Source organism: Xiphophorus maculatus, chromosome 1 (genome assembly GCF_002775205.1).
Source record: "Xiphophorus maculatus strain JP 163 A chromosome 1, X_maculatus-5.0-male, whole genome shotgun sequence".
Classification (NCBI taxonomy): Eukaryota; Metazoa; Chordata; class Actinopteri; order Cyprinodontiformes; family Poeciliidae; genus Xiphophorus; species Xiphophorus maculatus.
Genome location: NC_036443.1, coordinates 4,741,758 through 4,756,415, shown reverse-complemented (window position 1 = coordinate 4,756,415; position 14,658 = coordinate 4,741,758). Strand labels below are relative to the sequence as shown.

The 14,658-nt window shown below is 43.2% G+C and overlaps 1 protein-coding gene across 3 annotated transcripts in view; it reads left to right on the top strand.

The window, feature by feature from the left end:
- Positions 1-13,903, top strand: part of slco4a1 (solute carrier organic anion transporter family member 4A1) — a 37,008-nt gene extending 23,105 nt beyond the window's left edge. For all 3 annotated transcript variants that reach the window (XM_014470924.2, XM_023337193.1, XM_023337206.1), the window contains 6 exons: positions 4,900-5,170; positions 6,469-6,631; positions 7,449-7,624; positions 8,308-8,372; positions 8,473-8,621; positions 9,247-13,903. In XM_014470924.2, the coding sequence (XP_014326410.1) occupies positions 4,900-5,170; positions 6,469-6,631; positions 7,449-7,624; positions 8,308-8,372; positions 8,473-8,621; positions 9,247-9,417 (995 nt within the window). In that variant the 3' untranslated portion in view covers positions 9,418-13,903. The remainder of the gene's footprint in view (positions 1-4,899; positions 5,171-6,468; positions 6,632-7,448; positions 7,625-8,307; positions 8,373-8,472; positions 8,622-9,246) is intronic.
- Positions 13,904-14,658: the final 755 nt, after the last annotated feature.

Below are 14,658 nucleotides of genomic sequence, written 5' to 3'. Positions count from 1 at the left end.
CTGCGAATGTGGTGCCGGACCGATGCGACAGAGATGTCACTTTCGTCACCCGGGAGGAGAGGAGGTTGGTATCCCAGGACTACTTCAAAGGGAGAGAGACCAGTAGCTGCAGACGTGTGGCAGTTATGTGCATACTCTACCCACGGAAGGTGTGGAGCCCAATCATCAGGGTTGGTAGAGGTGAGACATCGCAGGGCGGCCTCCAGCTCCTGGTTCATACGTTCAGTCTGCCCATTGGTTTGGGGATGATACCCGGAGCTGAGAGACACCCTGGCTCCCAGGGCGGAGCAGAACTGACGCCAGACCTGCGAGATAAACTGGGGCCCGCGGTCGGAGAGGATCTCCTGGGGTATCCCATGCAGCTTGAAAACATGCTTGATGAGTAGTTTAGCTGTCTGAGCAGCGGTGGGTAGTTTGCGTAGGGGGACAAGATGACAGGCTTTGGAAAAACGGTCGATGATTGTGAGAATAGTGGTCATACCTTTGGACCTTGGGAGTCCGGTGACGAAGTCGACAGCGATGTGGGACCATGGTCGTCCTGGTATGGGTAACGGCTGTAGGAGGCCAGCAGGGGGTCGGTTGGACGACTTGTTGCGTGCACAGACTGCGCAGGCGGAGACATACTCCTTAACGTCCTTGTGTATTGATCCCCACCAAAACCTGCGATTGACCAACCCTATGGTGCGACTGACTCCAGGGTGAGCGGCGAACTTGGAGGCATGAATCCATTGTAGGAAGCGGGCACGGACAGCGGAGGGAACGTACAGTTTACCTGGAGGGCAGGCTTCAGGAGGAGGCTCGGTCTGGTGCGCTTGGCGGAGGATGTCCTCCATCTCCCACGTTACTCCTCCGACTGTGCAACTAGGCGGGAGAATGGGAGCCAGGCTTTCCTCCGAATCGTCAGGGGAGTGTATCCTGGACAGAGCATCTGGCTTTACATTCTTTGAACCTGGACGATAGGAAATGGAAAGGTTAAAGCGTGCGAAGAACAGAGACCAGCGAGACTGGCGTGGGTTGGATCGTTTAGCTGACTGGAGGTAGGACAGGTTCTTGTGATCTGTCCAGACTAGAACGGGGTGTTCTGCTCCCTCCAGCCAGTGACGCCACTCCTCCAAAGCCAGTTTTATAGCCAGCAATTCTCTGTCTCCCACATTGTAATTCCTCTCAGCTGGAGAGAGTCTGCGGGAAAAGAAAGCGCAGGGGTGTAACTTCTGATCCTGCGCAGTGATCTGGGACAGAACGGCCCCCACCCCAATATCGGATGCGTCAACCTCCACTACAAACTGCCTGCTTGGGTCGGGTTGAGCCAGGACCGGGGCCTTGGAGAACCGTGACTTGAGTTCAGTGAAGGCGGCCTCGGCTTGTGGAGTCCAGCTAAACACCCTCTTTGTGGAGGTGAGAGCTGTGAGGGGGGAAGCGATCTGGCTATAGTTCCGGATGAACCTCCTGTAGAAGTTGGCAAAGCCTAGGAAACGTTGGAGTTGCTTACGCGTTTCAGGCTGAGGCCAGTCCAGAACTGCTGCGATCTTGTCCTCTGCTGCTCTGATCTGTCCGCTCTCAAGGACGTACCCCAGGAAAGTTACTGATGGGCGGTGGAACTCGCATTTTTCGGCTTTCACATACAATTTATTTTCTAGTAACCTCTGGAGAACTAGACGGACGTGCTCTTGGTGCTCCACCAGGGTCCTTGAGTAGATAAGGATGTCATCTAAGTAGACAAAGACAAACACATTAATGAAATCTCGGAGGACGTCGTTCACAAGGGCCTGGAAGAAGGAGGGGGCATTCGACAAACCAAAAGGCATGACCAGATACTCGTAGTGCCCCATAGGGGTCTTAAAAGCGGTCTTCCATTCGTCGCCCTCCCTGATGCGTAGTAGATGGTAAGCGTTTCTAAGGTCCAGTTTCGAAAAGACGGTTGCCCCTTGAACAGGTTCGAAGGCAGAGGAGAGCAGGGGTAAAGGATACTTGTTTTTGATGGTGATTTGATTTAGGCCTCTATAGTCGATGCAGGGCCTCAGAGAACCGTCCTTCTTCCCCACAAAGAAAAACCCAGCACCCAAAGGGGAAGACGAGGTACGGATAATACCTGCAGCGAGGGATTTATTTATGTAGTCCTCCATGGCCTGGCGTTCGGCCCTGGAGATGTTATACAGTCTACTGTTAGGTAGAGGGGCCCCAGGCAGGAGGTCGATGGCACAGTCATATGGTCTGTGAGGTGGTAGAGAGAGGGCTTTGTCCCTACTGAAAACAGTGATGAGTTCATGGTACTCACTAGGGACGGCGGTGACGTCGGATGGATCCACCTCATCCATCGTGGAACGTGTGGGCTGCGAAGGAACAGCGGAACGGAGACAGGTGGTGTGGCACTTGGAAGACCAGGAAGTAATCCGTCCCTCAACCCAATCTATCTGGGGGTTATGCTTGAATAGCCAGTTGAATCCTAGAACTATGGGGGAACTGATAGTGGGAAACACATAGAAAATGATCTCTTCAGTGTGGTTACCAGAAATTAGCAGGCGTAGTGGCTTGGTCCGGTGGGTTATCTGGGGTAGACCCCTCCCGTCCAGGGCAGCGACACGGAGAGGAACTGGTAACGGTTCAGTAGGCACGGAAAGCTGGTGAATTATGTCGGAACTGATGAGATTTTGTTCGCAACCGGAATCAATGAGAACTGACACAGAAAGTGAGTCATTGTTGGCGAATAGGGTGACAGGGAAGGTGAGACGGGGTTTAGGAGTGGACGGTGCCGGCAGTTTCCCCGCCTTCACTGCCGGACCTGCGGGTTTAAACGTACAGGACAATTAGCAATCACATGATTCGGCTCACCGCAGTAAATACAGAGCTGGGAGCGTAACCTCCGTTGACGCTCCTCGGGTGTGAGCCTCGTGTTTCCTATTTGCATGGGTTCCATACATGGGGCTGGGGAAGGAGGTGAGTGCTGAGCAGAAAGACGACTACTGGTTAGAGAGGTGCATGGAGAAGAAACTCGACGGGTGCGTTCCCTGGCTCTAGTACGGATTCGGTTGTCCAATCTTATGGATAAGTTTATGAAATCGTTCAGGGATTCTGGCTCATCCAATGTGGCTAATTCGTCCTTTATCTGCTCGTTTAGCCCATGGAAAAAGGCGCTCTTGAGAGCTACCATGTTCCAGCCAGATGCAGCCGCCTTGATCCTAAAGTCTATGGCGAAATCAGAAACACTCCTCTGCCCCTGCTTTAACCCGTGCAAATCTCTGGAAGAGGATGTTCCTTCCGTCTCCTGGCAAAAGACCTGTTTTAACTCAGTTAGGAACTCGGGGTAGGTACATCCATAATTAACTGCGGTGGTAAACCGGGCTTCGGCCCACTCTAAGGCTCGGCCCGTCAACAAGGATAAGACATAAGAAATCTTACGGTCATCATTGGGAAAACTCTGTGGCGAATGGTTGAAGACAATGGTGCATTGGAGGATAAATCCTGTTACCTTCTTGATGTCACCAGAAAACTTATCTGGAGTTGCCGGGCGGACCTCAGAGAAGCCGGAGCGGACGAGCGGATCCGGGGCGGATGGGGAAACAGAAGGTTGATTTGCGTCCTGAGGTAATGAATTCTGTAGGAAATTTGAGAGTTCAGTTAATCGTCGGTTAGTTTCAGCTTGGCGATTTCCCAGCTCTCTCAGAGCTGAATTGTGGAGCTGAATGAGGGCTTGTTGGTCTGATAACGCTCCTCTGATCGCGTCTGCGGAGGTCGTAGCTTGGCCTGAGTGTTCTGTCATGTTGAGTTTTACTTTACGAACCCACATGCAAGAACACAATCAGAGAGAACGATTAAGTGCACAATAATCAGTTTATTGAAGTCAGGGGAGGGGTCAGGACGCGACTCCTGGTGCTGATGACCGGGTCGTCTTGCTACCAACAGGAGAAGCAGGGTCAGAGCAGTGAGGAGAAAATCCTTCGGGAATATTCCAGAGTCTGTCTTACTTGGAATGAGGGGGGTTCCACCAGAGAGGGATCGACGAGAGGAAAGGGTGGACACACGAGGGGTGGCTTCTGACCGGTAGCACCGACAGCGTCGAGGGAGGACACAGGAGGTAGGGAATCCACAACGAGGGGAGCACAGGCGCGCACTGAACTCGGGGAGGACTGCTCTTCGCCAGAACCGCGAGGGAACAGCAGGATATCGAAGTAAGCAAACACTCAGGCGATGAGACGGAGAGAAGCTGCTGCTTAAATCCATAATCCACGCCCTCCAAAACAAGCTGCAGGTGTGTAGACGGGTTGAACTCAGCAGCCTTCCAGGGGCTCTGTCTGTTGGCGACCTCTGGTGGATGTCATGAGGAATGCCAGTTCCAACGGCAGGAAAAAAAAAAAAAACTCAAACCAAAAAAACCCAAAATAAAACGGAAACAAAAGGCAGACCCTGACACTTTCAGTTTTGTTTCTTTCTTGTACTGCATCCTTTGTCTCTGTTCCCAGTCCTGGTGTCACTGTACACTCTAAGGAGGCTCTGTTCATTGTCTTCTTCTCTTTCTTTGTCTACATCTTCTCCTCTTAGATATCACTTTCCCCCTATCCAACTGTAACTAGGGCAAAAGCTGACTATAGTTACTGTAATACTCACCAGATATATTTTCAGCAATAATCAAAAATCCATTTAGCTTAAAATAGAAAACATGTAAAGGGGAATTATTTTCATTCACCTGGTTGAGGTTGTATCATATCTTTCATAAAACCTTTAAAGGACCAGTCAAAATTTTCACCGCTCACTACTGACAATTAATATTTCTTATAATTTTAAAATCCGTTGATGCCACAGCTTACTGTGTTTATTTTTATTCAAAAGTGAATGTAACTCGAAGCTGAACAATTTTTTTTTCTTACTTATTTCTGTCAATGCTTTTTTTCTGTGCTCCTTAAGGATACATGGTGGTACCAGCAGGGGGCGGTGGCACGTTTTTAGGCGGCTACATCGTGAAGAGGCTGAACTTGCGTTGTCGAGGCATCATACGCTTCTGCATGCTGTGCGCTCTGGTCAGTCTGCTCGCCATCTTCATCTTCCTCGTCCACTGCCCCAATGTGCCCATGGCTGGGGTCACGGCCCCTTATCAGCTGGGGCTGATGGGGAAGGACCAGCTGGACCACTACAAACATCTGTATGACAAACCCAAGAAACCGCGACTCAGAAACAGGTAAGCATTATTCTCTTAACACCTGGTAGGTAAAAAACAACAAGACTGAAACTTTGATTTGTCCCAGTTGTCCATATTGGGCTGGAACCGGTTCTATATGTCCTTCAACTTGGCTCTAGCTGAAAGTTTAGCATCCTTACACTTGTCCTCTGTTACCACTTTTTTATGTCATTACAAGATGGTTTTCATAAGCTACCATCCCTATTATTCTGAATAACCCTCCATCCTGAATTCATTTTATGTTTTGACATTAATAAATCCCATAAATGATAATGACATATAGTATGCTTTGATGCAATGAAGTTCTTTTATAGGGTTAGGGTCACCTTCTTTTCTGAAATTTTGAGATGTCCTCAAGAAGAAAATATTAAATCTGTCACAATCCTAATTTGCAGACCAATTAATCAAAAACTGTGAACTTTGCATAAGAGAACTAAAAACATGTTAAAGCTACATAAATATGTTCATCAGTTGATCTAACTGCAGCCCTCCAGATACCTTATATAAAAGTTCAATCTGACTTCATTGTGTTTCAGTTTAAGAGGAATAATGCATTAAGCTTTGAGAACAGAGCCCACCATGTATGAAAGAACAAGCTGATAAGAAGCAACCAAGAACTTATAGCTTCATTCATTTCAAAGGAAAGCAAGGAAGGTCATAGCCAGTAAAGCTACAAAGACATCTGTGTTGTGGTGCAACAACACAGATGTATATATATATATATATATATATATATATATATATATATATATATATATAGGCACAGCTCATGGAATAGACTAATTAATTTGATTTACACTACTACTTTTTTGCTATAGTTGTTTGTATTGTTTTCAATCTTTAATAAAATACCAGAATTTGCACATGCCTTATGTTTTGTCTGTCTTTTTTACTTGAGTAGCCTTTTAACCAAATCCGTTTTTGCCCTTACTTGAGTAATTTCATTGAAAAGTTGCTTTTTTACTTGCGTTTTACTTGTGTTTAAGCAAAAAGATGGTGAAGTAGTGCTACTGTTACTTGAGCAGAAGTACTTTAAGTGTGTACATGAAATCTCAGTACTGATACATTACGTTAGTCTAATGTCAGAGTGTGTTCAGAAAATCCAGTACACATCATTTTAAAATGCTATGCCACATTCATCCTCCTCCTATTCATTAGCTGATGGCTAAAAATAGATCACATAACAAAATGGTACTAGCCAAATTTAAACAGGCTAAATTCCTTCTTTGGCCCCCTGCTCCCACCTGTTTCTCACCGTCTGTCTCTTCCTGTCTTTCTTCCTTTGCCTCTTTCTGCAGGTCTGCTCTGGACATGAACCTCACAGTGAGTTGTAATGCAGCTTGTAACTGTGCCAGAGAAGTGTACAACCCAGTGTGTGGGGCGGACGGGGTGATGTATTACTCCCCGTGCCACGCCGGCTGCACCACCATCAACCACACAGAACCGTCCACAGGCAGACAGGTACAGCACGCACTGCTTGTTTTATTTCTGTAAGACTGGAAGAACATGACCCCGGTGATAACTGAGGCAGTTCAGAATTACCTGCAGACACCTGAATGTCCATTGTGTTTAGACATTCAGGTGTGACAGAGTTGATAAGAAGACTAGAAAGTTTTCACTTGCCAAATGTGTGCAAGAGAGCTCTTCAGCACTTATATTTGGGGAAAGGTCAATGTTCATCTTTTAAATTATATGCCTTGCTCTAACTTTCTAACTTCAGAGAAATTGTACTCCACAGTGACATATTTCTGACAAAATTACCCATAATGCATTTTTGAACAAGGAACACGAAGAATAAGGATTCTGCTTATTTATTAAAGACATGTAGCAATCCTTGCAAGAGGAAGAGAGCTCTTTGAAACAGAACACAAAACTCTGTCACAGAATCTACATTTGGGGAAATTCAAATGTAAATGTTTTAGTTAAATGTTAGATCAACACATTTAACTTCACATTGTCATAGAACTTCTCAGTTTTCATATTTAGTTAGCAAAATGTTCCTCCACAATTACATGTTTCTAACAAAATTGCCCAAATTTGCATTAGTACACGCAGAAGAAACCATCTTGCGCTACTGCAGAAGCTAACATCCTCATGCCCATTTTTTAGAAAAAGGAACAGGAAGAATAAGGAACTTGCCTTTTTAAAAAAAAAAAAAAAGACATGTAGCAAAATCTTGTTGAAAAATAAATATGTTCTCAAAATCCAAAGGAATAAAGAAAAAAAAAGAGGTCAGCGATAAACACCATAACCAAGCATACTTGTGTCTGTGTTTCAGGTGTACTCTGGGTGTGCCTGTGTGATGGGGAACGTATCGTGGGGTGAGGAGGGCTTCGCTCTGACAGGGAAGTGCAGCAGCTCCTGCCACCACATGCCAGTCTTCCTCTCCTTGCTCTTCGTCATCATTTGCTTCACCTTTCTCTGTAGCATCCCAGCTCTCACTGCCACTCTCAGGTATGTGTCATGGCAACAGAAGGACGTCTTTGTTAAGCAGATGCTAAATTCGGTAGAAATGGTTTACTTGATATATAGTGCGTCCAATAAATGCAAAGGTAGGTCTCCTGAATGAAAATGAGAAAAAAAAGCAACTATAATCTGACATAATTTTGACCACTAGGTGGCAGCAAAGAGCTTCCGGTGTAAATCCTGGTTTGTGTAGTAAATGCATCAACCGACATTAGAGGGCTCTGTGTGGTTAAGCTGAACTGCTGAAATCAATTCTCATTGTTGCAGATTGAAACATGTTGAAAATCCCGTCATTTTGTCACCTGCCCTTGCTTGTCAAAACTCCCCTGGGCAACTTGTAATAGTCCACTCTCTAAACACATGGTGAAACATTTTCAGGAGCTTGACTCCTGTGAAACCCCTCCCATTGCAGTGCACCGTGAAGGGTCTGTGCAAAAGCGTAACATCCGAAAATTATGTGACCGTCGTGTGAGCAGCAGTTCGGCCATGCTGAGCCCTTAAGGAAGCGAGTTAACTTGAGTAAACTTAAGGCAATAGTCTACAAGTGTTTAAGGCTAAAAGTCACAACCTTGGATTTGAGTTTCCAAAAAACAGACTTTTACTCAGGCAGCCATGGACTAAACTTTGAGTTGAAGTCTGTCTTTATATCTGTCCAACCCTGTTCTGTACAGATGTGTACCAGATAGTCAGAGATCCTTTGCTCTCGGCATCCAGTGGATAGTGGTGCGCACACTTGGTAAGTCCAATTCTTTCTCTGAGTATGCCTTAAGTCTCAAAATTGTCTTACAACAAAAATTGAATTCTTCCTTCCCCCTGTACCCCTGCTTTCAATACAGGCAGTATTCCAGGACCGATTGCATTTGGTTCAGTGATTGATATTTCCTGCTTATTGTGGCAAGACCAGTGTGGCGATCAAGGCTCCTGCTACATCTATCACAACTCAGCCATGAGTCAGTACACACTTGTCGCTGGAATCATCTTCAAGGTAATATTCATAGTCAGACACCATTTCACTTTGAAGATGTTAAAAATGAAAGAAAGTGGCACAGAACAAAGAATACTTCCTCACTGTGGTTCTGGAGGGATGCCTCCCGTTGTAAAGTCCATTTAAATTTCCAGCACAATCTCTCTGTGCTGATTATCAGCCATCATAGATCAGGTGAACTTCTACATGAGAGGACAGCAGCTGCAGACTCTCTGTGTCAAATTGTGTTCCCACTTGAGGAGATGAGGACAGTTCAGTTTTGACATGAGTGAACGTCTTTTCTCAAAAATAATCTTGCTTGTATTGATTACATTGAAATATAGATTATTTAGACAAATTTATAATTCAACTATCAACTATTAATTCAACTATTAAAACAGGCAGTTATAAGTGTTTTTATAAGGTATGTCAAGTATTTGCTGATGTATAGGCGGTTGTGGTGTGTAACTCCCGCTGACAAAGAAGGTCCACTTCAATTTGTCATGATTTGGGAGAAAAAGAAAGTGGTGCTCTTAGATAGCACCCAGCAGATACACCTCCCAAATGCTGCAGGTGCATTTTTTGTCATGTGTGTGTGATATTGTTTTGCTGAAAGGCAGTAATTAACACTTGTATTCGGTTTCAGCTTTTGGGTACCATCTTTTTCCTCGTAGCCAGCGTTCTCTACCAGCCACCTCCAGAGTCTCCTCAGACCAGCTGCGAGAGCACAGACCAGGGAACGGAGCACGCAAGCGACCTGCCAGTCAAAGATCTGCCAGAAGATGGCGTCATTATCAACCTGCATGCCAGGTTATGACATCTTAGACCCTCCATTCCAAATACAGAGTCTCTGTTTGTGTATTATTAAAAAAAAAATACCCAGGATGCCTTCATGCACAAATGCACATACACCCAGACAGGGTGTGTAGCACTTCTAACATGCTGCTCTTTTAGAATGAAATCGTGCTTTGACTGCATGTGTTTCTGACATGTATGTTTGATTGACTCAGCGAAAGCCTCACAAAGTTATTTCTCCTAGCTTTTCATCTCTAAAAATAACTCAGATCTGATCAGTTAAGTGACTTCAAGTCGGTGGTGTGTGTATCATCTTGACTGTGTCCAGCTTAACACCATCTTTCAAAGATCGATTAGATTCCTCACAGAAACATTTTGCAGTTTTGAAAGAGTAAGAGTAGAAAAAAAAGGAATCTCCTATTTGTCCGTTGTTTTACAGTGACTGACTGGAAGATACGATCGGTTTTCTAAGAACAGATAAAGCCATGTTTTAAGATGCTGTAAGAATCCTCAAGGCCAGTGAAAATGTAGCCAAATATTCTTCTTCTCACAGGAAGTAAAGCAGAGTACTGAACGGCCCTTACATCAGAGAAAGTATTGAGGCTCTATCATGCTTTCAACACTTTAATGCAAAATTCATATTCTTACCATTTTCCTAGTTAGCTTACACAAAATGTCCCTTTTTGAAGGCTGCGAGGCAGTTTTTCCTAAAACAAACAAACAAAAAACACGTTAGCCCGTAGTGTGTGATCTTCGAAATGTCTCTAGAAACTGTTCACATTTGGATATTGACAACGGATTCCAGTCTTCCTGGCAGATTCTGCCACACTCTGATTGAGTTGGTTTGTAACATGAGATTCTGTTGATGATCTGTTATGTTTAACTCTGAACTTTTAATGGACTCTCACTACTCAGGGGCATTCTTGGACATGCCTTGTCTCCAGCTTTGTCTTGAGTGTACACTCTGTTGAGGGCTCGACACAAAGGAGATGACATCACTCCCTCTCCGTTCATCTCCTATGGAGCTTAGGGCACCATTGACTAGCCTTTCTCCTGGCAAGTTAATGGCAAGATTTGCTCATAGGACATTTTGAGCTCATACATACATGTAAACCTGCACACATGAGTTTTTGACATGACACAAGAAAGATAATAATGTTCAACTTTTCATGCAGTCGTCGCTACTGTGTCCTGTGTGTTGGGTTTCGCCACAAGTGGTGAAAACTTTTGTCTTTCGCTGTTGTTTGTCACCCCTCGTGTGTCGAGCCATTACAGTGTCTCTTGTCCCTTTTTATATTCGTAGTCTGAAGTAGTTTAGCTTCAAGAATCTTAAATGATTATGACAATTCTGCCCTCTGCTATGAACTCTGTGTCCCAAAGGAACCCAGAGCAAACGTCTACCATTACCTTGCTTCATTCTTGGGATGATAATTGCAAGGGACATTTGTTGGATAGGATCCATCAGAAGCAATTGATGTGTTGTTGGTGCAAAGCAAGGAGAGAACAGAATCAGGGAGAACCAGAACATTTCAAGGATGTGAAAATTCAACTAGATGGTGGATGGTCTCTCTTAGCGAGACCATCCACCATCTCTAAAATGTATTAAAAACACAGTTTGCTCCCCGTTATGCATGGTAGAGTGTGTGTGTTTTCTAAAGGTATTGAGCATGCATAAAACATTTAAATCAAAGGAGCTTGTGGGTGGTGGAGTGTAAAGACAGCTGTGGGAGCGCTGCCATGGTGGTCTCATTCAGACTCCAACCTCATCACAATGGTAGTGTCACCACATTGTCTTGTAGCACTTAGCTTAATGCTAACAGCACAGTTCTACAAAGTCTCTGCTATTGTGAAGTGATACGGCTTTAACAGTGGCATGAATGACTTCACTTAAGGACATTTTCCAAATTTGCCTTGATCAAGCCACACTCTAATGGGTCATGTTGTTCTTGGAGAGCACAGCCGGGTCTTCCTCCGGTGGGAAGGTTTCTGGAAATCTCCAAACAGTCTGCCATGTGCCTTTTTTTTCTTTGTGGCTTCAGTCAAACGTTTGTACCAGTCAGTCTCTGACAAGAAATTCGGCTGGTGTACTTGTGAGCGTTTTTCTTTTTCAGTCTTTGCACTCACGCCTTTGGAAATATTGCTTGTGTTATTATGGAGAGAAGAGAATTTGGTAGTTTGGTATGTGACGGCTTGCTTTTTAGTCCTGATAGGGTTTCAGAAACCTTCCCTCCAAGTCAGGCTTCAAGTTTCTTTGCTTTAGTTAATCTGCGAAATCCGCTCAAGAGGTCTTTCTTTCGATAGCAAATATATGATGATGTGCACATCGATTATCATCACAGGTGAATAGCACAAACTAACAAACGCATTTTCACCTTGAGAAGCACATGAATACTTTTGAAAGCAACTGTACAAGAGATTTTAGATTCAAAGGTAGCGATATTTTGGCTTCTGCTGATGTGGAATTATGACGCCTGTCATACATCAATGACATAAAAGTGAACAAGACTGTTCAGCCTGCAGATGCTTTGAAAACAATCGGGTTCGTATCCGATTTAGTTCCACATAGGGAAGAGGCACAAGTAGATTTTTTTCAAAAAGTCGGACGAAAGTCGAAACTGGGCAAAACAAGCGGACTCTATGACATTTGCCTGTCGTGTGAACGTAACCTATGTTGCTCTATTTTCCAGCTGACAGTGGTCTTTAGTGCAATCTTATTTTAAAAAGATTGTACAACTGTGTGCTGAGAAATACCAACAGCAAAAAGGTGGATTTGAGCAAGAAATTCAACCAAATACTAATCAAACTTCACTAGAAATTCATGACTTAGTCTCAAACATCAAATTGATATTTTGTAACAATAGCTTATCACGATGAGGTAATAAACGTTACAATATATGTGATTTAGCAATGAACAGCATGCCTCAAAACATATGTGAATGGCTTTGCGAAGGCTGGATGGAAATATCCCTACGTTTTATTCTTCAAGCTACAAACATTTGGAATCACCCGCAGCCTGACTACCTTTGCATAATTCTTTGTATGTGTTTATGTTAGATATGGGATGTTAATCCCACGCCTCTGGATGAAAGGTGGGAACTTTCTGGTATTGATTTAATTTGACAATGTCCCACTAGATGGCACTCTTTACCCTATAATGTTTCTTTGATGGATCTGAATACAATGACGGATGAATGTCTGGGCTGAAGAGAATAAACCCAAAATCTAACAGGCATATTAACATGCTGGTCGAAGTTATATAAAATAAAATGAAAACATGCACATATTTTTTAAAACCTGTTATCTACAACTGATTTACTCTCAGTAAACTGTATTTATTTAGACGTAGGAGCTAAAAGGTTATGGGGAAAAAATTACAGATTTTTTCAACTATCCTTAGCTTGTTGGTTCTGTAGCAATATAAAGATTTTTATGGGCAACAAATGAAATAAAAATACAATATTTTCTGAACCCAAATTAGTAAAAAAAAAATTCCGATTCCTATGACTTTCTATATAATTGTGTTTAGCCAAACATAAGACAATATCTGATAATAAAACATCTTCACAATAACTCTAAACCCCAGCTTGGACATTCAGCACGGTAAAGTTGCAAGCGATTCTTTAAAAGTTATCCGCAGCAAACTGCTGACCTGATGTGAAACATTTGCACTTCAGTACCTGACCCCAAATGGAATGACGGGATTTTGCTTCAGTGTTTGGCTGTTCAGTTATTTAGTCTGACAGCCTTGCTCATTTCAAAACTCAAAAGGATTGCTCTTCAGCAGTAGGTTAAGTGAAACCAAAGTCAATCAAATATATACTACTATTTATATATATATATATATATATATATACTACTATTGTCTATCTGCCTACCAAACGTAGGCAGATAGACACATGAAAATCCAGTAAATCCAGTTTGAGTAATCCCAAGATATCCATCTTTTAGTTCATGAGGGAAATTGTTTTGTTTGACTGAATGATGTGTTAGTCCTGAAAGAGATGAGGCACATTGGTAACACACAGTAAATTCTACAGTGCATTTTACGTTTGGACCTAATTATTTCAGTACTGTAACTCTGCAATCGTGCCAAAGCAGCTTTGCAAATTAACTGTTGGTCTTTATTTTGTATCCACATATTTATGCAAATAATTTATGTATGATATCTTGCACTTAAATTTTTAAATCAGCGGTGTAATGTTAAAAGTGCTGATACTCTATGCTGTCATTCTCCTGTTTGTGATGTAAGATCCCACCCGCTGTGCTGATCTGTATTCTTACTGTGTTCCATCCTCATGTTATGAGTGACCTTGACAACCTTCAGCTGATGGCGAACAATTATTTCCCCCGATATCTGTAAATCATTTTTACCTGTGCTTTTCTCTGTCTCCTAGCTCAGAATATCAAATGTATAAAACCCTTTTGTTAAACTGCATATTCATTTGTTTTTGTGGAGTATGTTGTTTTTAATGGAAGCTGTGAACATTTTTTTTTTTTTTTTATTGAATGACTCAAAAATGTGAAATGTTTTTATAATTACACAATTTGAACAGCACAACTTTGCGTCTGACATGTTTTTTTCTGTCAGTTTGTTTATTTGTTCATATTATTTATTGTGCTGCAGTCACTGACCTTCTGAAGACTGGTGTGACCTTTTGGTGGCCAACGCAATACCGCTCTAAAGCAACTGCCCTTTTTAGTAGCGCAAACAAGGAAAATATTTTAAAACGCATTAATACACGCAATGAAACAACGTCTCACTACTACCGCAACACATATCATTGAGGGTCTTGTTTGTCTTCGCTCTTGAGCCAATCAGGGCCGGAAAAATGAATCGCACTCCTGGCCTCGCTTTGCAAACACCAGCTAATAATGCGTGAAGCAGAGTTGTGCTTATTTCAGCTTCCTAAGCTGCATTTTCTTTCGATATTTTTCTCATGCTCTGCAGAGAAGTCTGGCAGAGTTGCCGCTAAGAACTGGGAGGTACGTTCCACAGAATATCTGTAAATACTCCAAATATTACTACTAATAATAATACAAAATATGCAGGAGATCAATACTAAATATGCGAGAGTTGTTAGGGTCAAAGTAAGTGAGGGAATAAAAAGTCTTTTCAAGACTTTTACTTTACTAAAAAAAAGTCATGAAATGGTTTGAAGACAACAAGATGGATGTTCGGGATTGGTCCAGTCAAAGCCCAGAACACAGTCTCATAGGGAATTTGTGGCTGGGCTACACAATCCTCATCTAACCTGACAGAGTC